General features: G+C 40.1%; 1 protein-coding gene across 1 annotated transcript; it reads left to right on the top strand.

Annotated features, from left to right (window-relative positions):
• Positions 1-1,281: 1,281 nt before the first annotated feature.
• dusp22a (dual specificity phosphatase 22a) lies at positions 1,282-24,923 on the top strand. The gene is made up of 7 exons (XM_012855104.3): positions 1,282-1,577; positions 4,494-4,527; positions 7,638-7,720; positions 8,103-8,152; positions 13,448-13,522; positions 16,962-17,133; positions 23,380-24,923. Exons 1-7 carry the CDS (start codon positions 1,557-1,559, stop codon positions 23,548-23,550), a joined length of 606 nt encoding a protein of 201 aa, XP_012710558.2. The 5' UTR covers positions 1,282-1,556; the 3' UTR covers positions 23,551-24,923.
• Positions 24,924-25,237: the final 314 nt, after the last annotated feature.

Raw genomic sequence — 25,237 nt, forward strand, 5'->3', positions numbered from 1 at the left:
TCCAGGACTTATTTCTGCTTTATTTCCGGTGTCTCCATATAACATGGATGTAAACTATATAAGGCAAAAAAATGTCGTCATAGATTACCTTAAAATCAGATGTCTGTAATTAGTTCTGCGTTGTAGAACATATACTTAGCTGTCTGTTCGCATAGCTATTTATTTCCATCATTTACACCATAAATGCTGATATAAGCTAAATACCACTTTTATTCCATCAGCTGCAAACCTGACTGCTTCCCATTTTATTTGTACTTGCTCCAAACTTCAGACCCAGCACACTGTTTTTTGCCCCTCTGTGATGATTTACCTTTTTCATCACTCCATTGGTTCAACTAACAGCTCTCTTTTTGGGGCCATTTGGTCATTCAGCCCTATACAGCAGCTCCATCGAGTGTGCAGGGTCTATTACAGGTTTGTATGGGTATTTATTTTAGAAAGGCAAATTACAGGTTGATCCCTTATTTTGTCTCCAACACTGATTGATTCCATAACTATTACTCCAGACTGAGTGAATTGATTAAATTAGTTTTCCTAAAAAAGAAAATGTTTTACATTGTTAAGGTTTTTTTTTGGTTTGTCTTTCCAAAAAAAAAAAAAAAAAGAAAAACTACTGAAGTTCTCCAAGAGCACTGATGTCACATTTCTTCCCAGGAATTGAAACGACAAGCCAGAATCTTGTCTAATGATACAAATAGTAATAATGTAGGTATTGTAGCTATAGTTAGATTTGTTTGATCTGGGTTTCTGCTGATAGGATACTGGGAGCTAATAGCTTACCTGCATGGTGGTTTGAACAAAAAGTTAAATGTATATTTGGATTGGTATGTCCTCGATGGTACCACCACAAATAAAAAAAAAAAAAGTGCCGAAGCCAAATAAATTCTCTTAACGTTTTAGCTGAATATTTTAGGGAAGGACTCAAAGTCTGGATCAAATACCCCTTCAGCTCATGAATAGAAAGTCTATCCTCTGTGAATACAAACAAAGACATGAAAATGGAATCAATTTTTAAATGGATTTCAAATTTTACAGCAATTTTCATTCATAATTGTTAAGTACTATCACTTTCCATGTGTGTTTGCGTCCTTGAAAATGGTTGCTTTAAAAGTACCTATTCTGACTAAAGGTTCAAATATTTATTCATTTATTTTTTTGACAGTGCCATAATGACTATCTTTGATTGCAACAATTGTGTTCCGTGTTTGGAAAATGAGAACAGGTGTGTTGTACTTTGTATTATATGTTACAACGGCCTGCCATAGCGGTGACTGCAGCTTGCCACTTGCCGGAAGAACAGCGCGTGTTCACGTCAAAACAATCCGGAAGACACTGGAGCGGAGACGAGGTCAAGGCTCCAGTGATCGCAAATGTTCATGGAAGCGGAATCTGATGCACCTCTGGGTTACCGTGCAGAATAGGCGTCGGCCGGTGTCAGCTTTATGAGCCAGAGCTGACCCAGTCCCGCGTCACGGGTCGGACTCCACGTCCATGCGTACATACCGCAGCTTTTCCAGGTACTATCCGAACTGGTGTGGCTCTGGTCCGGGGACATCATGGGAAATGGAATGAATAAGGTTGGTTGTGCTTTGCTTCCTGTGGTGCTCCGTATCTATGCAGTCAACACTTCACAGCACCTCTAGACACAATTCAGAACGGAGACTCGTTTGTGGTAAAAGCTAATTACCTGTTTGTTTGTTTGTTTGTTTTGGGGGAGGGGGGGGTGTTGCAAGACTAAGACTGCTAGGTAGGGGGCGCTATGCAAATGTGTTCTTTTTATTGCAATAACGTTTTATTTATATAGCGCCAGTCCACAACACATCATATCAAGGCACTTTACTGCCAATTCAATCAAATCCTACAGACAGATTGGTCAAAAAGTTTCCTATCTACGGAAAACCAGCAGATTGCTTGACAAGCAGCATTCACTCCTCCTGAAAGAGCGTAGAGCCACAGGGACAGCCGTCTGCATCTTCAATGGGTTTGCAGCAATCCCTCATACTGAGCATGCATGAAGCGACAGTGGAGAGGAAAACTCCCCTTTAACAGGGAGGATAAACCTCCAGCAGGACCAGGCTCAGTGTGAACGGCCATCTGCAGAGACCGAATGTGGGTTAGAGAAGACAGAACAGAGACACAAAGGCACAGAAGCACACATTGATCCAGGAACCTTTTCAATGTTAGAGAGGATACTGTGCTGATTGGCTATGTTACCTTCTTTGAGGATCTGGTTATTCCTCGTAGACTGTGTCGGACTTTTTCCAAATAATCAACCTTGGTTCTCCAAAGCTGTCGAGAGAAACAAAAGTCTTACTCAAGGTGACGTGGCTTTGTATAGTGTCCTACAAAAGGAGGCGAGAAGGACTATCAGATTAGCTTAACTTAATCAGAGAAATAAAGTACAGGGTCTCTTCACATCAGGAAAATCCCGTCCAGCATGGGAGGGTGTAAAAACAATGATTGGCATGGAATCCCAAAAGAAGGCCACCATCCCAAATGGTGTCACTGATGCATCTGACTTTGACTTTGCTAATGAATTGAACACTTTTTTTATTTTTAAATCGTTTTAAAGTTCACAATCTTAAGCATTAATTGTCTGATTTTCTAGAGGCTGCCCCTGAGCACAAAGACAATGTGCATTTAGATAAGGACACAGTCCTCCTAAAGGTGTAAAGGAGAGGAAAAGTCCCGGTCCTGATGGTATTGGGGGGGGGGTTCTCAAAAACTGTGCGGAGCAATTAGTAGGTGACTTTTGTTATGATTGTTAAATCTCTGGAGCTCTGCAAAGTACCCAACATCTGGAAATCTTCTATCCTGGTTCCCGTACCACAATCCAAGTCACCTAAGGAGCTAAATGACTTCAGGCCCGTGGCACTCACTTCTCCCACTATGAAAACCTTTGGGAAAATCATCAAATGGGAACTTTCGAATCGCACCCAGTCAATGCTAGATCCACTCCACTTTGCCTACCGAGCAGGAAGAGGGGTGGATGATGCCATTGCCTCCTTGCTTAACACGGCCCTCACTCACCTTGAGGGGGTCAAACATCTTTGTGGGGTTTCTTTTCATTGAGTTCTCATCTGCTTTAACTCCATCCAGCCCTACTTACTGGCACAGAGACTCCAATCCAGCAAGGTGGATACTGCTTTGATCCGGTGGCTAATTGACTTCCTGATAAATAGAACAGAGCGAGTCAAAGTGAATGGCTCTCCGGTTGATGCTGTGGCGTCCTTTACTGGTGCGCCTCAGGGTGGCATCTCATCACCTCTGTAGTTCGTTCTAGACACAAACATGGGCCAAAGTCAGCGGGAGAATCATCACATTATTAAGTTAGCTGACGATTCTGTCATTGTGTCCTTGTTGAATGGCGATGCCCCAGATCGGTGACCAAAGCCAAAAAAGTGTTGGCAGACCCCATACACCCCCTGTCTAAAGAGTTTAAGCCCCTCCCCTTAGGTAGGAGAGCCGCCATACCAAGGTGTCAAACCAACAGACTGAAAAACACTACAGTCCCTACAGTCGCTGGCTTTTTAAACAAATTAGATTCTCAGGTCCTGATTTAAGGTTGCTATCTAATTGCTGGACTTTAACTTGTAACTTCAGCTTTTATCATTAATCTTTACTTTAAGTCTTAGCTCCAGCCTTACATCTTTTACAAATGTGTGTTTTAGATATCTTTTATTAGTCACTTCCTATCCTTCTGTCTTGTCTATTGTCTGTATTGTTTGTGTGATGGTTGCTACTGCTAATACTTACTTTTTGCAAACGCCTGGCCCTTCGGGGACCTAATAAAGTAAAGTCTAAAGGGTAATGGCAGATGATCTGCCCCCCTAGATGGTGTCACAGCTAAACAGAAATCCAGGCCAGATGCACCTACCATGAAGAGATAGACAGAGCGAACATACATTTAAAAGCTGAAACAACAACAAATAATGCAAAATTGGAGAATTCAGCAGAGTGAGAGAAATAGATCTGCAGGTCCTCCAGCAACCTCAGCCTATAGCAGCATAACAACAGAGATAGCTCAGGGTAACAATAGCCACTCTAACTATAAGCTTAGTCAAAAAGGAAAGTTTTATATCTTCAGTTTTTTTTTTTATAAAGAGAAACAAATAATACATTTACCCTAAGGATGTGCCTCATTATGTCCACATACCTTTGGGAAATCATTTTAGCAAAAACTCATTAAGATCTTGCTTGTAGGAGATTGAAAAACATTGCACGTCATCATAATAACATATTGAATACAGGCAGTAAGTGAGAATTCAGTTTTCCTCCTTTTTTTTTTTTTTTTTTTTTTTTTTTTTTGAGTGGCAGTTCTGGGCCAAAAGCTCACCCCTTTCTCTGCATGGCCCACTTCAATCCTTGTATGGCTGTGAAGATCATTTGCTAAGTTCTTAAGCCTTAAATCCAGCCTGGCCTGACCCGGAGCGAGCGCGGTTCTGGTCTCTGGGAATGAATGACTTTAATTCAACATGTCTGCTGCTTCACAGGTTGTTGATGGACTCTACCTGGGCAACATCAGAGGTAAGACCAACATGTTTTAAAATGGAATCCTAGAAAATACAGGCCTTTCAGTCAGTGTAGCTGTGTTTGATAGCCGATAGCATGAATATTTCAGATTGTCTCTCATCGACTGATGCAACACACACTCTTAGAGTCTTGCATTAAATCAATGTTATATGCTATTATTTTATCTCAGGGTCATTGGGTAATACTACACTATATACTTTCAAATGTAAATGCACCAGTATGCATGCTCTATCTTCATGTTTTTTCACTGATTAGACTGCAGTAAGATTCAGTGGACGTGTGAGAGTTATAATCGTGGGTTTGGCTAGACGCACACCTTCTTCCCAGCAACTGTGGTGTTACATTTCCACTAATATTAGCTCCCTCCACACGATGGCAGAAGCACCGCGGCTAAAATGGGTCCAGCTGACACAGGGCTAATCTGTACTCGGCTTTCAGCCGCACTGTTCAAAGCTCTGTTTATTTTGTGTAAATTATTCACCCAGAAGGGTTGGAAATGCATATCCTCGTTTTTGCAACTTTGTGTTCAAGTGTGTCGCTCAGAATAGTTCTCCTCAGTTCAATGTCCGAAATGAGGGAATGGGTGAAAACAGCAGCTGAAGATGAAGCTGAATGTAATCCTGAAGGTGAAGATGTCGTATCAGTGGATTGATCCAGCGAGGAACAGGAAGTCAAATAAATGTTGTCTGAGAGCAATAGCCTGGAGACCTAGCAAACTGGCACCTTACTCGGGGATTTAGAAAGTGCTCTGTGGCGAGCAACAGCCTGCTTGACTTTCACCGCGGTGATGATTGTCTACTTGGGACAAAAACCTTCATTCAAAGCACAACAATTGTAGCAGCGTTCTGATAAACGTTGACAATAAAGGTTTGACTCCATTTTAATCTGGTTGTGTGACGACGGCATCCAATGGGCGGAGCTAATCCAGCTCTGGAGCAGTTTATCAAACTTCAGATGACACAATCTGTAAAAAGAGCTACGGGTGTAGCAGACAGCAAAATAAGAACAAAACTATGTTTAGTTACGATGAACGCTGATTTTTATTAGATTTTTACTTTTTATAAGTTTTAAAAGCTCGTAACTGTCAAAACAGTTTTTAAAAAGGGAATCTTTAACACTTGGCCTATTTGTGTAGCATCTTTATTTTATTTCTATGTATTTTACTATATTCTGTGTAAGTATCTTCAAGTACCATGAAAGGTGCTCTATAAATAAAATGCCTCTTGTAGTTATTATTATTATTATTATTATTATTATTATTATTATTATTAATATTAAACATATAACATTCAACATGAAAGTCTATCATATTGTTGAACTAAATTGAAATTTAATTCAAATAATTGTGCACATGATAATAGCAACAATGAGCATATTATTTACTCCTGCATCCTTTTGCTCTCTGCTCATTGCACTGTTGCATTATTGTCTCAGTTTGTCCTCTCTGTTTATAGTGTGCTCTTGCAGACTGGGCTAGATTTTTATTACTGAGTTATTGTAATATTGTATAAGTAAACCCATATTGTACAATCCAGGGTGAAATCCCTTGCATGTGTTCACATACCTGGCAAATAAAGTTGATCCTAATTAAACTCGAGGTTTATTCATTGCTATGTTCATATCTTGACAAACTATCAAACAGTTGATCTGTAATGGTTGTGGTTGATAATCAACATTTTTGACCAGAACTCCTGTTTATTTACTTATCTGTTTTTAAAAGAGCTACTCATATGACTCTTTTTTTTTTTTTTAAAGCGTTAGAAAAAATATAATGTTCTGGAAAAAAAATATCAATAAATGAGACTTGTATAGTGCTTTTTTTTGGATAATCAAAGATGCTTTCCAAAATAAAAAAAAACATATACGAAAATCATACTAGGGAAAAGCAAGTTTAAATAAGTGGGTTTTAAGATCTGAAGAAGTTCTGCAATGGCTCTGATTTCCTGATGGTGGGGGCAGCAGTAGTGAAGGCTCGGTCCCCTATGGTCCAGTGTTTGGTGCGGGTGATGGGTGTGAGGAGGTTGGTGTCTGCAGAGCGGAGCGGCGGTGGAGTTTCAGAAGGTCGGTCAGATATGGAGGGGCCATATTATGACGGGACTTGTAGGTGAGGAGAAGAACCTTGCATTGGATACGGTATTGGACAGGGAGCCAGTGAAGCTGTTGTAGGACAGGGGTGATGTGATCTCTGGACCGGGTACAGGTGAGTAGGCGGGCAGCGTAATTCTGTTTTGTATTGTAATTTTTGGAGATGACTGAAAGGAAGACCATAGAGGAGGCTATTGCAGTAGTGAGTCTGGAGGTGATGAAGGCATGTCTGAGGACTTCAGCTGCACACTGGGAGAGGGATGAACGGATGTCACCATGTTGTTGACTCTGTAGGTTTCCTGGACTTTCAGACACTGGATTTAGAAAAGGGATGTAATACTGTCAGGTTTACTGATGGGAATACTCAGAGGGATACACTTTCTCGCTGTTGTACCTATTTGAAGCTAATCATTTCATGTCAGTCTTGAGTGTAGCATTGCTGTTTTGTCATGTCTTTACTTGTAACGACACATTTTTTGTTGTTTTTCACACCTCAAATGTGATTTGTGACATGTTGAAGAATCATAACTCCTCTGTCGGTGCCTAATTTCCTCTTAGTGGATCTCAAGGTTTTGGGGCCGTTCTCTCTCAAAGAAAGCAAACCTCTCCTGAACCACCTCATTGGTACACGGGACATGTTGTTGTTGTTTTTTTTTCTGCAAAGATGCAAATAGTTCTTTTTTTAGACTCTGAGTCAGCAGAGGTTATTGTCAGATGATGGCGTTTCATAGATCAATGCCTACTGACCTGTTTTGGTATCTATCTATCTATCTGTCTGTCTGTCTGTCTGTCTGTCTGTCTGTCTGTATTATATCTATCTATATTATATCTATCTATATTATTGTATCTATCTATCTATCTATCTATCGTTCAGCAAAGGTTATTAAGCATAATTCAGTCCACGTTTGTGGATATTGTCATTCCATCTGCATATTTTCCCCTTGAAAGAAGAGGTTAAAATAACTAAGCAAACAATTCAATAACTGCCTGACTGACGTTTCTTATTTTTCTTTTTGCAGATTCGGAAAACAGAGAGAATCTCTCCAAAAACGGAATCACCCACATCCTTTCTGTGTACAACAACGCTAAGCCAGTGTATGAGGTCAGTGAAGAAACCAGCCTGCAGGGTATTTTTCTTTTTTTGTCTGTTCCGTGGCGTGTTTTTAACGCATTAAACCAGCGCTAATTTTTGTAAAGGCCTGGCCTCTTTTAATAAGTGTAGTGCAGCCTTTCAGCCGGCAGGGGGAGCAAGTGACCTTCAGTTGAGGTAAAAGTCAGCGTCAGAAACTGAAAATTTACTTTCTGGGGTGTTGGAACAGAGAAGGAGCCAATGTCAGATGTTCTGCTGCTGGTTTATTTAACATAAAACTCAAAGTTTATTATGAATAACCCACGACACATCACATTAAGCAGAAATGTAGATAAGCTATAACCACAATTCAAATGCAGATATTACTTTTTTTTTTTTTATTCTTGTTTTACAGGACATTACATACCTTTGTATCCATGCAGCTGATGCATCCAGCCAAAACCTGTGAGTAACAAATGGGCTTATTTTATCAACGTTATCAGTTATCAATACTTTGAATTAAACGAATGGTGTCGGAACGAAGGAAAAACTGGGCAAGCTTAAAGTTAATATTTCCCAATTATTTATCTGTGTAATGGAGGTAAGATTTGGAGATTCTTTTCCTTCAGTATTTACATTAAGTTTTCAGGTTTAACATATTATGACATTTGGGAAAAAAACATTTTTAAAACATTTAAAATGAGGTAAATCCCACTTTAAGAGTGAAAGCATCAAATTAAGGAGTAAAGGGTTTCTTTAGCAGTCGTTATCTTTAATAACTTATCCGTCTCTCGTGTCATTGCCCCCCAGGGTTACTTTAGTTTATTGATGTTTGTGGACATTGGTTTATGTGTAGGTCTCTAAGATCTACATGCAGTATTTCAGTCAGGTTCAGTCGTGGACTCTGACTGGTTCATTGGTTTATTGTACATCCTTGATTAGTTTCTTTTTCTTTTTCACTGCTGTTGTTCCTGACCCATTTCCATGCAGCCGTCCTCTTTAGGAGGGATGCTGTTGTTTTTTTCACATTTTACTCCAGAATGCTTAGGCCATGCTCACTCTCTTGACTGTGCTGTGAAAGTTCAGCAAGCACAAACGCTCTCCACTACCAGGTCTTTCAGTCAACGTCTGGTGATTTTGCTGATATTGTTCAGCTTTTTACCAAGCTTGGTGCTCTGGGTTATTACCAAACATTTCAAATTTGTGACTATTTTTCCAAAGAAAATGTTCCCTAAAGCTTGTGGTTTATGTAGAAGCGGCTTTGCAAATCTAAACTGTATTATGTTTTATTTTGAAGAGGAGAGGCTTACATGCATACTTGATTGGCTTTTTTCCCCTCTCTCTGACTTTAATATTTCCATCTTTATCATACAACTGGAGGCCCAGACAGTCTAAAATGTTTTTTTTTTTTTTTTTTTTTTTTTTTTTTTTTTTTTGCAACTTCTCTGAGCATTGCACAGCCTAACCTCAGTATGAACTTTTATGGGATGTAAACATCTGTGAAGAACAGCTGCTGTCTTGAATGTTTCCTAGCCGTTTTACATGTTTACATGTATATTCAGGTCGTGCAGTGGACACTTTCACCCAATCATCTTACTTTTGATGGAGATTCAGCATCTTTAGCAAGTGGCACGTCTGAGGATCAAATCCCTAATCTTTTTAAAGATAGAGAAGCTTTCTGTGAATGAGCAGTGGTTTTAAGTAGTTGTGAGACTAAAATTGTAATAATCAGTAAATTAGTTTGGCAGCACCTAGATGCTACCATTTACTTTAATTCCTATTTGAGCTGGAAGGGGGAACTGAGTTTGCATGTGCTGCTGCTGATAATGCCACAAGGTACAATATAATGAGAGGTTGTTTATCTGGCCTAGTCAAGATAAGATGTTTATATGGTCGTTAATATAATTATGACAGTTCTGTCTGACCTTTCCCACAGTTTAAAGTCCATTTAATGAAAGTTGTGCATCATAGAATAACAGTGTTTCCAGTCCACCCATAGCTGCACACTGCTGGTCAGCTTGCTGATGGACAGCCACTATACGTTTCTGTTCTTTATAAGAAAGATGGATTCAGCTGTTTGTTGTTTAGGCTGAATTAAAATATATATATATTTTTGTTGACTGAGTATTTACCAAGCAGGCAGTTAGAATCACTGTGTGGTTCTGTTAAAATGCTCTGCGTATACAGAAAAGCAACCTAACGGCCCAGTACGTGCGTTACCAAAAATAGAATTGAAAAAATGAAAATGAGCGCACTGGAAGAACTAAAACAGGTCCCGCTTTCATATTGTACAATCTCCGTTTCGTCACATTTCCTCCCGTTTTCCCTCAGAGTGATTTTCGTTTTGCTACTATAGCTGGGCCGTCCATCTTAAACCATTTTCTTTAAATGGTTTTTCTAGCTGGAATGCCTAATGTTCTGAACGGATATATTTTTTCCGTGTTGTTCGGTTTTGACAAATGAGAAAAGCCAAAGAAAATTAAAGTTTAGAACTTACATTTACTTCTAATAAAATAAACATTTCTGCATAAATTGCAACTCAAAATGCCTACATTTCGTTAGGCAGATTAAAATATTTCAAGATGATCGACTTCCTGAGAGACACACTTTCTTCAGCAGCCAGTAAAGTTGACTTCTGAACTGGTGAAATTAAGAAGAAACCTGCATAGAAGTTTTCAAATTTTGCCACGTGGACCAAAGTTGTCAAGTGAAAACTTCTTGCAGGCCGAAAGAAAGTGTTTTTTAAACAAAAACTTTTTTTTTCCAACTCAGCATTCACTATTGTTTTAGTCATTCAGTATTTTTGGGGATGTGTAAATCATTGTAGATCTAACGTTTGCTGCTCATTTGCCTCATTAAAATGAAGGCGTCAAGGTTGCAAAATCATTATGACCTCAATTGGGAAAAAAAATAAATAAAAAAATTTGTAGTCTATTCTCAGCAATAAGAGTAAAAGGCAATGGATAGGTGTGTTCCAATCTTCTATAAAATTATACACAATGCAAAAATCCTACTTATTAGTAGACAAGTACTTTATTTGGTACCTAACATTTTACATTGTAAGAACGTTTTAATATGTTGGGAATAATTTTGCATTGATTAAAAAATCTCCATCTTCATAAACCACCTGTGCTGGGGGGCATAATATGTGTAATTCTTTCCGTCGGTAGGTGGGGCGGCATATATCCCCTGAGCCACACTTTGGACCCCTCTGGCTTACAGCTACATAATAAAACAAAATTTGATTTCTTAGAATATTAAAGTATTACATCAAACTAGTGAAAAATATATAATACAGAAATGTGGGCTTAAAGAACAGTATGTTTAATATCTGCTTAAAGGTTGTTATTTTCGAAAGATGCTTTAAATCTGACAACAAGCCTCATCGTAACACATATTCTAACTTACTGAAAAGTACCTGCGTTATGCTCCATTGTAAATGGCAAAAGAGGTTTCTGGGACCCAAACTAGGATCCGGTTCCAGAGAAGCAGAGCCTGAGGGGGAAAACGTTGCTTCTCCAGTGACAGTTAAACCAGCCGCAGGTTATATCTTCTATGTTTTTGTGCTTCGGAGGCAGGTGAGCTGCTGTCATTTCAAGTGCCATCGGCTGGCATGGCTGCATGTTGACAGAGACGCGAGCTGCACCCCCCCGTCCCAGTAGCGGCTGCTGTCGTCACAACACATTACTCATAAAAGTAATATCTGTTTCTGCGAGGTTTGCGACTTCCTGTGACACCTTGCTCAGAAGGGGGGGGTCCTTTGGTCACAGTCTGCAGTTGGCGCATTAATGAGCCATCTTCTTTATTGCAGAGCACTCTGATGACTGATTGTGAGAGCAGTTTGACAAATGCCAACTTTCTGTTTAGGGCACCGGGCGACGTGGTTTCTAAAGGTGTCTGTGCCGTTTCTGCCAGCATAGTTTAAAGTGGCAAGAGTGGTCGAGTGCATTTCCGAGGCTTTATGTCCTGCGATGCATTGACGGCTGCAAAGAATTGATTGTTAGGTCCGACCAAAAAATCTCAACACGGCGGAGTTTTCCCTGCTTTATAGGCTGCTGATGAGGAAGATGACCGAGCGCTGCACGGCGCTGGTCGGTTCAGCTGCCGGAGTCATCCGGGGTCTGAAGAGGAACCCGTTTTTAGGTGAAACGCTTAGTTAATGAGAATCTAACTGTTGTGGCTGTTTGGCTGCTCTTGATTGGGCTGGGTGTGGGTGGGGTCTGGTGCGGTGGGGTTGTCTGACCCACTGTCGCAATCAGGCGTCCTTCCCTCCGGCAGCAGAGGAAGGAAACCTCCCAGTGACATCTGGCTGTTTGCTTCGACCACCCAGGCCTTTATAATAAGCCCCCTCTGTCACAATCACTGGTCTGACTGAGGAGAGGGTGAGGCCAACCGCCGTCCCGCCACGCTTGCCATCACACAGGGGCCCCTATGGTCAGATCTGACGGCCCTTCTTATGCCTTATTACGTGACAGAGAACAGCATTAGTGGTCTGATGGGCTACTGACTCCGTCTGTTTTAAGACGGACTCTACTCTTTATTAGTCTTCACGGACTCGAAGCTCGTTTTGTTGTTCTCGAGCTTTCGGTTTTAACGCAAAGCGATCACAGACCGTGAAGGCATCAGCCGATTTGCATCAGCATTTCCAAATTTGTGCAAGGTGTCCTCAAGTCCAAACTGGTGCAAAAACTAAGCAGACCATTGTAATTTAAGGAAAAGAAAAAAGGGATAATCAGCGTAAAATATGCCAAATATATACCGCAGATTTGAAGAAGCTCTTTTTGAATTTCAAACATGCAGCAGCTTCTTCCAGCTTTATTCTCTTTTTTTTTTTTTTGTCTTATTAAAACCTCAAACTTCTCTGTCACAAGTTAGTTTTCTGCACATCGAACAAGACCGCCGGAAACCTCCGTGCTAGGAGGACAGAGCGAAGTGCTGAGGGAGACGTTTTAAAGAGGAGTTCGGATCTCGAGCAGGAGGGGGGAGGAGGAGGGGGGGGGGGGATAAAACCCGAAAAAAAAGCGACGGTCTATTTTAGCTCCAGTCTGTTACTGAGTCTGCTGTTGAGTAACAAGCATCTGCTCCTCCAGAGACGGCGTTATCAGCCACACACTTCTTGATTATGCAAAAAAAAAAAAAAAAAAAAAAAGATATCATTGTTTTCAAGATGTCTGAGGAGCATTTTTCTTTTTCAATCCCACATCAGCTCTGTCCTGGTGCTAGTTCATCAGGAGCTTTACTTTGTAGTATTTCTATCAAAGCTTGAATGTGATGTCATTTTGCACATAAAGAAAAAGTAGACGGCTACTTCCTCGTCTGTCCCGGCTGTCTGTGCCCTGGTCTACCACAAACTCTCTGTTTGAGCAGACCCAACAGTTTTCTCATATGACACGAGCGACTCCTGACAAGCAGTTTCCTAGAACAGATTGAAAGCTATTAAAACGACGCCACGTTGCCATGTAAACCACTCAACCCGTTTGCAGTTTCCAGCGCTACAGTCGGGACGCCATTGTAATTTCTGAAACACTTTGGGAGCACCTTTCGCTGGCCTTTAACGGAGTTTCGGTTCAAGGTGTCTCTTCTCAGATCCCGTTAAATGTAACCCATTTTTAGCTCCACAACCTCCATCACAGACAAGAAGCTTCTCTCCCTTAATTCCTGAGCCACTTTACTTATTTATTTATTTTTTTCTTATTTAAGACGTTTATTTACTTGTGTTGCACAGTCTTTCCTATTTTTTTCTTGTGCGTTTCTTTCCAGGCTGCAGCATTTCAAACAGTGCATCGGCTTCATCCACGAGTGTCGCCTCAACGGCGGAGCCTGTTTGGTTCACTGGTAGGTTTTTTTTTTTTTTTTCAGATCCGACCAGCTTCCTCATGGTAGCCGGGGTGTCAGGTCATCCCTCTAAATAAGGGTTACGAGAAAATCTCTTTCCTGTTTAAGGTATTTTTAATTAAAGACATGCTCTTTAGGTTTGAAGCTTACCTGCACTCATAATGGGCATGAATGCCGTATTCATTTTGGCTATTCAATGATGCAAATAAAGCCTTTTTTGTTGTTGTTGAGGTGTAATTATCAAATAACTTTAATTAAAAAAATGGGAATTGGATGCACAGGTGAGACATAATTGTTGATTTAGGCTTTTCTGTCCTGTATGTACAGGTTCCAATACGTAATATTTGGGTGTAGTTGCACCTTCACCACACACTGCTTGGTTAATTTGATTGGTCCCGGCTCAGATCTCAGTACTAAGCACATTGTGCCACTTTTCAATCTGGTTCAGGTTTGGACCATTTCTGAGAAAAACAAAAAAAAACAACTTTATCCATTCCAAAACCAACTTCGATGTGTGTTTCACATCTAAACCGGGCCATTGTCCAGTCTGAACACTCCCTTGTGTCCAAGTTTCCACCCTAGGTCGGAGAAAAGTGGTTGGAATAATGAGGAAAAGCCCAGTAGCCACCGAGGGGCTGGCCTCTTACAGACAGCAGGGCCCCTGCCTAAAGTAAAGCCTTGTTTGCATTGCCGATGATTGAGAGTGTCCCAATAAGGAGAAAACCACCCTGCTCTAAACCAGCTTGTCTGAAATGTGCAGTTCTGCACATGTTCATGGTCTCTCTTTCTGATGCACATTGCCATTTTCTGTTTTTCACGCAGCCCTATTGGAAACGGGCTTCTTGACCAGTGCTTCTCTTTTTATCTCTTCCATGCGCTGAAGCCTTTGGTTGGTTGAGGGAGATGACCCTGGTTCTCTGGAAGGCTCCTCCTTGTTGAAAGGGAGTGGTTTCTCTCCACTGTCGCAGCATGCTTGCTCAGGAGGTGGAATTGCTGCAAAGACATTGACTCGATGCAGTAGGTTGGATAGATGACCTTTTATCAAATGAGAGTAAACACTGAGTTTGACGTCATTATTGCAGCGAGAACTGAATTGGAATCAGTTTTATTTCTGTCTGATTTCATTAGATATTTCTGTAAATAAATCAGTTCAATTCAATTTTATTTATATAGCGCCAATTCATGAAACATGTCATCTCAAGGCACTTTACAAAGTCAAGTTCAATCATATTATACAGATTGGGTCAGATTATACAGATTGGTCAACATTTCCTATATAAGGAAACCAGTTGATTGCTTCAAAGTCCCGACAAGCAGCATTCTCTCCTGGGGAACCGTAGAGCCACAGGAAGAGTCATCTGCATTGTACATGGCTTTGCTGCAATCCCTCATACTGAGCAAGCATGAAGCGACAGTGGGAAGAAAAACTTCCCATTAACGGGAAGGAAAACCTCCGGCTGAACCGGGCTCAGTATGAACGGTCTTCTGCCTCGACCGACTGGGGTTACAGAAGACAGAGCAGAGACACAACAAGAGAGACAAAAAAGCACAGAAGCACACATTGATCCAGTAATCTGTTCTACATTAGATGGTAGTAGCGGGTGATCTGTCTTCTCTGGATGATGTCACAGTTAACAGAACGCCAGACCAGGTGTACCTGCTATGAAGAAAAAGAGAGAGAACAGAAAGTTAAAGCAGAAATGACAACACATAATGCATAATTGAAGAACAGTAGAACTCAATAGAGTGAGAAAATTAGATCCTGATATCCTCCAGTAGCCAAAGCCTATAGCAGTAAAACTATAAAGGTAGCTCAGAGTAACATGAGCCACTCTAGTTATAATTTTTGTCAAAAAGATAAGTTTTAAGCCTAGTCTTAAAAGTAGACCGGGTGTCTGCCTCACGGACAAAAACTGGGAGTTGGTTCCACAGGAGAGGAGCCTGATAGCTAAAGGATCTGTCTCCCATTCTACTTTTAGAGACTCTAGGAACCACCAGCAGACCTGCAGTCTGAAAGCGAAGTGCTTTGTTAGGAACATACGGGGTAATCAGAGCTCTGATATATGATGGAGTTTGATTATTAAGGGCTTTATACGTTAGAAGGAGAATTTTAAATTCTATTCTTGATTTAACAGGAAGCCAATGAAGGGAAGCCAAAATTGGAGAAATATGATCCCGCTTGTTGATTTTCATCAGAACTCTTGCTGCAGCATTTTGGATCAGCTGAAGACTTTGAACTGCATTTTGTGGACTTCCTGATAGTAAAGAATTACAATAGTCCAGCCTTGAAGTATCAAATGCATGGACTAGTTTTTCAGCATCACTCCTGGACAGAATGTTTCTAATTTTGGCGATATTCCGGAGGTGAAAAAAGGAAACTCTGGAAACCTTTTTAATATGGGATTTAAATGACATGTCTTGGTCAAAAATAACACCAAGATTTTTTACTTTATTACCAGAGGCCAAGTTAATGCCACCCAGATTAAGTGATTGGTTAAGAAGTTTATTTTTTGAGGACTCTGGCCCAAAGATTACAACTTCGGTCTTGTCAGAATTTAAATGCAGGAAATTTAAAGTCATCCAGCTTTTGATGTCATCAAGACATGACTGCAGTCGAAGTAATTGATTGGATTCATCAGGATTTATGGATAAATATAGCTGAGTGTCATCAGCATAACAGTGGAAATTAATCCCATGCTGTCTGATAATCAGTAATTTAAATAAATTAAATAAATCAGTATTTAAATAAGATCTTGGAAAGTACCTTAGGATGACAGGTGGAAACCGGTGCCATATAAGTTGTACAATAGCGTTGTATAAATATCTTCAGGAGAGACAAAGACTCAGTCCACAAGAAATAAAGGTGTCGAGTGAGGACACAGTACCAACTCCTAAGCATGGTAGGGCTGAAGCGTCACGGTGAGGGTCTGTTTCACTAGCAGGGCTACTGCTGCGTTGCACAATGTGGAAATCAAAGCTGGGTTGAAAACAGGAGAGCGGCGCGTTTAAATCAGAGAGGGTTCAAGTATCCGTCCAGAATTGTCAGAAGCTCGTGTTTGTGGTTGAGATGCAACTTGCCAAGGGGGATTTAACCCGGTATTAGTGGCCGTGTTTGTGTAAAATCTTGTGCCAGTCTGGTTGCGATAAAATCCACGATAAATTCAAAGTTGTGCATCCAACTCTTTTTTTTTTTTTTTTTAATGGTTTAACGTTTTTTGCCGTACGGTCATTCCAGAGCGCTCTGTTTCATTATTGAAGCGGCGAAATTGCATCAACGAAGCCCTGCGGCATGGATGCTTATGATGAGTGTATGTAAACTTCTGACCAGCTCAGTCATGGCTCACTGCCATGAGCATTTGTTTTCTTCCCTGCTTAGAATCTGATTTGACGTGTCCGCTGTTTACCAGACTGAGTTGCGACTGTTCCTGTGCCGCTGTAGCCTTGCAGGTGTGTCCCGCAGCACCACCATGGTGGTGGCCTACCTGATGACCGTCACCCACTACAGCTGGGAGGAGTGTCTGACCGCCGTCAAGGCCGTTCGCTCGTTCGTCGGCCCAAACTGCGGCTTCCAGCAGCAGCTGCAGGAGTACCAGAACACGCAGGTCTCTGAGGTAAAACATGACGAATGCAAAAGAAGGAAGGGGGCAAAGTCTTCTGGCGGCTTCAGTGCTGAAAGCTACAAGTCCGATGGGTCTTAGGGTGAAGTGTTCTCAGTGAGAGCTGCAGTAAGGTTAACACTCTGTAAATAGTTTGATGCGTTAGTTGTGATTCACTGCTCAGGCCGGGGCAGGATGTGTCGCATCCAGCCATCGCGGCGCACATGTAGACTGTGGTTAACCAGACAACTGTTAATCGCTGCCATCTCACATAGGCTTAGAACCGTCTTCCAAAACAGGTTAAGTTCTTTTTCTTGCAGAGAACAACACGCAGCTATGATCTGTTTCACTGTACAGTAGAAGTTAGAGATATACAGACCAAATCAATAGATTAGGTTATTATTAAAAAGTGCGTTTATTCCAGTAACTCCATTCACTATGTGAAGCACGTCATTTAGATTAATTGCACAAGGACTCATGTTCTCAAACCTTTATTTCTGTTAATTATGACGGTGTTCTGCTTGCAGCTGATGAGAAAAACAACATATAGCATCAGAGTATTTCTCTTTTTAGAGGGATAGCAGCCTATTATTTGGATTAATGAGATATAATATAAAATGTCTTATGTTGTGTCAATCTGTAGACCTGTTACCATTAAATTCTCTTATTGCTGGAGCCAGTGGCTCAATAAACATGACCACATACTTGGGCTAAGGGGGCATCCCTGTCAACATCCCATCTCAAGAAAGAGTGGTTGAGATGAGCTTCCATTCATTATAGTCCTGGCTGTGGAGAGCGATATGGAGACCTCAGACTCCCAGTCATTTAATCATTAAAGCCAAAATGTTTAAGAGTTAAACACAATAATTCCCAACAAACCGAGTCAAAAGCCTCGCCATCAAGGCTAATAACTACAGATTCATTATTGCTGTTTCTGAGGTGATCAGTGAGGTAAAGTGACCGGCTCATATTGTCGTGGGTCTGCCTGTACCTAACAAAGCCTGTGTGGTCAGTGTCTACGAGGTATCCTCCGGGCGTTTAGCTGGTATCTATTCATATAGTTTATAATCATTGTTAAAAACAGACATGGGTCTGTAAGAACTGCCTTACCTGGCTTAGGAAGCACTGAAATTACTGCTTGGCTTCATGACACAGGGGCATATCTTGCATTACAATTATGGTTAAAACCTTTTTAAGCTTAGGCTTTATTATCTATAAAGATTTTATAATATTCTGATGTATGACCATCAGCGCCTAGCATTTTATTTGACTTTAGTTTTTACATGTTCTTATTTATTTCATCAACTGTTATGCCCTGAGCTGTCCCGTTCTGCTCTGTTCTTATGGATGTTAGGTCCGAGGACTAAAACCCCTCCTATTTCAGAAGCTTCGGGTTGAGCATATAAATTGGAGTAGTATGTGTCAAGAGATTTCTGTTTGCAGTGGTTGCCAAACATATTCATACCCCTTGAATTTTCCCACATATTATCTGTCACATTACAACCATAAACCTAAATATATTTTATTGGAATTTAATGTGAAAGACCAACACAAAGTGGTTTTATATTTGTTCATATTTTATAATCATATGTCCGTCCAAGCTGAACGTAAAAAATATGTCATTCTCAAGTATGTTAAATGGGGATGAGGGGAAAAAAGTAGAGTTTTATCATGAGGATGCAGATCTCTCCATATCTCAGTCATGCCTAATTCATTGAGCAGCTTTTTGAGTTGCTTCAAGTTTTGTCTTTTTTATCGTATTTGTGAAGAATCCATGTTTGGGCACATATGAATCTTCCAATCTCCTCCATATGTTAACACACCTCAGATCGCCACCAAAATTAGGTAAAGAATTGCATTAATTACCGGTCTATAGTTTCCTGGTGGCCTATAAACATTCACTAAGGTGACTTTGTTGTGGTCAATAAAACCTTTGACCAGTACCTATCGCCCAGATGTAAAGGTAACTCTGCTTGAAATTAATATTGTTACACTCCTCTTTTCTTCTTTCAAAAGATATTTTGTCTTGTCATGTTTGGTATTTGAAATATGTGTTTCTTGCCAAGATGTAATGTCCTGTTTGTTTCTCGTCGTTTCAGCATCAGCCGTACTTCATGTCGGCCACTTGCTGCTCCGTCTCTTCAACTCGTTTTTTTCTCACATGTGTGTGCCGATTTAGCGGAGTTATAGGTTCATTTCTTCTGTGAAATCTGTTAGATCGTCTTCAGTAATCCCATGGTTCCTGAGTACTCCTGTCGGAGCGGACCGCTTTTATCTCTGCAATATTGTTAGCTTGAATAGCATTTATATCCTCGTTAGTTTGGTGGCCAGTGGCGTCTTTGTTTTCTGACCATGAATTGTCGGTGGGGTCTTTATTTTGCTTTTGTCGCCGTCTTATTCCTGGCTTCCATGTTTCAAAAAGTTGTTTTAAACTTAGAATGTTCATACTTTGGAGGGACACGACCACACTGGAGCTCCCGAGTTACGCTCTTTGTTTCAGCACCATGCCGGAAGTCTCTTCAAAAGGTGCTTTTAATCTGACACTGGAGCCTCATCGGTATACATGTTCTAATGTACTGAATATGACTTTAAAAAGATCTAAGCAATCTGATTAGTAAATGGAGTCCAGCTCAGGTTAAATCCAGCTGGTTAATGATGGCCTCTGATGTTTTTAGAGAACTTTGGTGAACAAACAGGTTCCTGAAGACTATTAAACACAGCAGACGAGTTGGGTACAAACTACTGGAGAAGTTTAAACCAGGGTTAGCCACCCTGTCAGGTTAGGAGGACAAACCTGTCTCGGCTTGCTAGCAGATGTGTCTCTGTCCACTTTCAGATGATGGACAGCACAGTGCTTGGTGAGAGGCTCAAAGCCTAGGATATTATTTTACAACCTAAGGAAGGCATTATTCGGTGAAGCCTCCAAGAGGCCTACAGTATCTCCTGAGGAGCTGTGAAGACCCACAAATTCAGGCGTTAGAATCTTTTGTCAAGACAATTTTATGTGTGTGTCTCACAAATCTAGAGTTTATGTGGCAAGCCTTTGTTGAAACTGAGCCAACAGAAGTCCTGTTTGCAGTTTGTTGCAAGCCGAGCAGGGAACACACCAGCCATGCAAAAGAAGGCGCTCTGGTCAGATGAGACAAGAATTAAGGGTTGTGGTTTATAGGAAAAACACTGTGGTGAAAAAAACTGACACTGCACATCCAACTGGAACCAAGACCCCCACTGTGAAATATGGTGGTAGCAGCATTATGCTGTGGGAAATCTTTTCTTCTGAAAGCCATTACTAAATACAGTTCGACGCTGGAAGAAAACGTGCACAAAAACCTGAAGGTTCACCTTTCAGTTTTTTTAGATCATAACATATGCAAGTGGTAGAATGGCTCAGTGAAAGTCTAGACCTAAGTCCATTTGAAAAATCTGTGTCAAGATTTAAAAGTTGACGTTAACTGATGCTCTTTCGCTAGTCTGACTGAGTTTGTGCTATTCTGCAACAAAGAATGGGTGAAAACTTCAGTAGTGGAAACGTAGTAAATGGTGGTTCTTCAAAGTATTGACTGAGGGGAGCTGAATACGCATGACGCGCTTGTCAGATTTTATAGTGCTTTATGTCCTCTGTCACATAAATGCCAATAAAATACCCAGAAGTTTGCAAAAGGGGGGCAATGCACTGTATATCTGATATGGTTTGTAAATTTCTTTGAAGGTAGAAAAGTCAAAGTCCAAGTAAATTAAAAGTGAAGTAAATTTAAAAGTGCTACATTCACATATTAGGTCTGCACAGTTTGGTTCTTTTTTAAGAGAGTTTGTGGAATTTTTCAGAAGATGATGTGCTGTGCAGAATTGATCATGTCCAGTGCCAGCTTGCAGCCGCCGGCCGTCCACAGCCCGTATCTTTTGCAGAAGACACGCAGGGTGTGTGATTAAATGACAGCGGTGTGAAAGAAGGGGAACTGCGGGGGGTTTGCTTGGATTGCATTAGCCTGGGTACTGCTCATCACGTGTTAAGCATTACTGTCAGCAGCTTGCGACATAACATGACTAAAAAAAAAAAAAAAAAAAAAGGCGAAAAAACCTGCTCATTGTTTGGAGACGTTGCACTGATTTCTAGGATTTAAGAGGAAATGTGTGTTCTGCATCTGTGATTTTCCCACGTGTGTCAGAGAGAAAGTAAAGCCTCCAAAGATGATTTTTGTTTGTGTGTGTCCAACATGATCCTGTTATGAAGAGCTTTGAATTATTCATCTAAAGATTTATTCATCTTAAAGTAGTAAAGATCAGGCCGAACTCAGTGACACTAAACATTGGTGAAGCTGTTAGACCATTACAGTTCAGCCGATCTCTACCGTGGAACTGGATCGCTGTGTTATGACTCAAACATTTTGAAGGTTTGTTAGACATTAAAAGGGGTTTTGTTTAATACTAAGCACCTTTTATCAAGGATCATTTGTTAGTCCCTCAGAGCTGAGATTTGTGTAGTTTTGAAATGTCTGGAAAAGTTTGTAATTTTCAAGATCTGAATTAGTGAGGGGAAAAAAGAAAATTGACTGTGGAAAAGTTAGATTATCCAGACTTTTACCTTCTTTTTTTTTTCATTTCTAAAAGGACAAAAGTTTATTAATGCAGTGTTTTGGCACTGATTAAATCAAAATTGCATTCTTTCACTCACGTGTATCCATCGCTCATTGATTTTTAACATATTACGCATCAGTAATTTGCTTTTTACTTACTGAATGAACACGCATTTATTATAAAAAATTACTCACTACCTATTTGGTCTCTAGACAACTTTTAAACTGGGTCTAAAATGTCCTAAAACAGCTATATTATTCCAGACAAGACGAAGGTGAGATCATTATAATTATTTCATAATTTGTAGAAACGTCTCATAATACGGCTTGACTACAATTCATGTAGGTTCAAAGCTCACCTTTTGGGCTTAAATGCCCAGAATGTTCCTTTTTATTTGTAGAAAATTTGAAGTATTAATTCAAGTCTTAAAAAGTAAGGAATGATGTTATAAAAAATGATGTAGGATTCTTTTTAACAGGTTCCTGTTTTTGTCCAGAAGCTGGTGAGCTTTGAGTCACACCACTTTGGACCGTTTGCCTCAGATGAAGTAGTGCCTTAGAAGGATCCTGGTCTGCAGAGTCCTCAGTTCAGCTGTGGCCTTAAAATACTTTGTGGCCTCTGTCAGGAGTCAGAAAGTGTTTCATGACATTTTGCCATTTCCTCTTGATGTTATCTCGACTCTGGTTTCATCTCATTTTTAAATTCATAATTTTTTACAGCTGTGTTGATGTCATGAGTCAGGGCTGTGCTTTTTGGATGAATATGATATGAGAGCACAAGTTTTAGGAGGATGAATGTATTACTTTCACAATGACTTTCACTTCAATTTATTCTTCCAGCAATATATGACACAAAGTTGGTGGATAATAATCCCTGAGTATAACTTTAAAGATTGGAGCTCCTTTTGTTCCTTCTCTTGATGTTAAAGAAACCTTTATTTATTTATTCATTCATATACATGTATGTATGTATGTATTATATCTATCTATCTATCTATCTCTTAATTTGTACTTTGACTAATTTTTAAACCAATAATTATTCGCAAAAGCTATAATAATTAAGAAATTAGGAGAATTTTAGTGTAGATGTTATAAATAAAGAGTTTCAAAAGCATAAATCACATCCTTTTCACGGCCATCGTTCAGGTTTTTACATTATTCTGTGTTGGTATCAGACCACTGTTCTTGGCACAAATGGAAGCTTTCATTTCAAGTGGTCGGCTACTTTCATCTGACCCAGATTTAAAACCAGGTGTAGAACCGTTTTATCCTTTCCTAAACCCGTTGTGAGGGTGGTTTGAGATCATTGTTTCAACGCCAGACTGCGCTCCTCTTTCATCCATCAAGCTGTCTGTTTAAGATGTAGTTGAAAAACCTTGGAGGTCGTTCTCCATCTTCTTTGCTCGGCTTTGAGCGACGCATGATACACTGGTTCTCCAGCATCATTTAGTTTATAAAATGTTTGCTCTTTGGTAGTTCTTTGCTTTTTCTAGAACATCTGGTAAAAACCAGATCTGTCTGGATTGGTGTCAGACTAGAGGCAATTGTTTTATTCACAATTTATTTTTCATGGACATGGCTCCCTTTTTTTTCTTTTTAAGGCAAACCACAACTTTGTTTAATCTAAAAAATGAAATGAAATGAGGCAATGAGGAGTTTTGTTCTTTGTTTCTCCCTATGTCTCCAGTACCGAGCATGGCTTCAGTCCAGCTTCCGTCCCAGTCCGTTCAGTGACCAGCAGCAGGTGGAGGCTCTGTTGAAGCAGTTCGCTGAGCAGCAGGAGAGCCAGGGGAGAGGGGCGGACCACAGCTGGATGAACCGGGGAATAGACACTGATCGTCCGGAGGGCAGCAGCTGAAACCGCTGCTCTCTGCTACATTCATGTCCTGGGTCATCTGGAAACCACTGCTCTGTACTCAATTTGAACCTCCAAACTTAATGCAACTTTAGAACTTTTTGGAAATACTAAAAACTTGGATTTACAGATTTTTTTTTTCTGAGGGGGGTGGGGGTCTGTCACAGCTGTTTTTGATCTCTGGATCTTGATATAGAAATGTACTACAGACTTGAATTCCTATTATCACTGAGCACTGCCACTAAAGGGGTTTAGGTGCTCATGGACGCCTTATAATAAACACCCCAGCACTTTAGACAAAGTGAGTAACTTCTATGTGTGTGTTTTTTATTTTTTTATTTTTTTTCAATCATTGATTAAGCAGCCTTAAAGAAATTGAGTGATTAATGTTTGCCTTTATGAAAATGAGATGAATCTTTTTTTTTTTTTTTTTTTTTTTTACATGCACTAGTTCAGGTTCTCAGAGGTAAAAATTACACATCAAGCACATGTAATTAAAGAAAAGAAGAGGAACAAATGTTTTATTTGGTCATGCCGCCAACACCAAACTCCAGTACCCGGACCACACTGTGGAACTTCCTGACTTGGTGCAGATTATGATCATTTTGTAGCAGGACACAAACCTGGTGGGCCGAGTAGCCCATAAACTCCCACTGTCCCTGCTAAGAAGGTAACTTTATGCACCTCATCAGGCTTTAGGCACAAAGAAACAGAACGGTGAAACAATACAGCCAGAAGGTGACATTTGGAGATAGACTGAGCCCCAGTAATGGTAGTTCACACTCGTTGAAAATGTTTTAACATTTGCAAAATGTTACTTGAGTGGAAGGAAACTCCCATGGACTTAGAAGAGTAATTCCTTCTCCTTTCCAAACACCCGTCTTCCTTTTAATAGATCTTTTTTTAATGTGATAGTGCAGATTTTCATGTGACTCTTGTTAAATTTCTGTTCTGTGTTTTTAAATATGTATTTATGGTTCAATTGTTGTATTTTATTAAGAAATGCCAAATAGCAAATAAATCTGAACCTCATGACATGGAGTGCACAAGCCAAGTTAAAGCATGTAATACAAAAACAATTGAAAAGGGATATGGACCACATGAGAGATTTATTTCCTCTAAAGCATCAGATTTAATTGAACATCTGATGGTTATATGAGAAGTGTATCAGCATGCACGGGTGACGCAGCGTGCTATTGGCCCAGCTCAATTATTAGCTGACACTTTTTAAAAACAAAACAAAAAACAATCAGCATCTTTACCATGTGCAAAATCCTGAAGACTTTACACCAGGGGTGTCCAAATGATTCAGTTTGAGTGACGAAATTGTGACATCAAAATCGTTCGAGGACAAAAAAATAAATAAGATAACCAAACAATTGTGATTGTTTTTTTTTTTACCTGCTTCACAAAATAAGATAATTTTAAAGAAACAAATTATACTATTTGTATTTAGATGACTTCCTATCCAAAGTCTGCATTTTAGTGAAAGTGGTTAGTCCTATTTACTATGCAATTACAGCTAATTAGAAAAAAGTTATTAAAAGACAAATGTTTTTTTTTCTGTTGTACATAATGTTCAATTCAACATTCATTTGTGAGATTTTAATCTTGTCTGTAACATTTTTTCCCCCCTAATTTAAAGTAAAAAGCTGCTATCTGCACCAGCCACTAGTGCTGGTCAGCAAAT

This window comes from Fundulus heteroclitus, chromosome 4 (assembly GCF_011125445.2).
Source record: "Fundulus heteroclitus isolate FHET01 chromosome 4, MU-UCD_Fhet_4.1, whole genome shotgun sequence".
Classification (NCBI taxonomy): Eukaryota; Metazoa; Chordata; class Actinopteri; order Cyprinodontiformes; family Fundulidae; genus Fundulus; species Fundulus heteroclitus.

Bases quoted from the DNA above. Each gene is read 5' to 3' on its own strand.
- dusp22a (XM_012855104.3), top strand. From the start codon at position 1,557: ATGGGAAATGGAATGAATAAG. The intron at 8,153-13,447 runs GTGAGTAACAAA...GTTTCTTTCCAG, and splicing joins GATGCATCCAGCCAAAACCT to GCTGCAGCATTTCAAACAGT. The intron at 13,523-16,961 runs GTAGGTTTTTTT...GTGCCGCTGTAG, and splicing joins GGAGCCTGTTTGGTTCACTG to CCTTGCAGGTGTGTCCCGCA.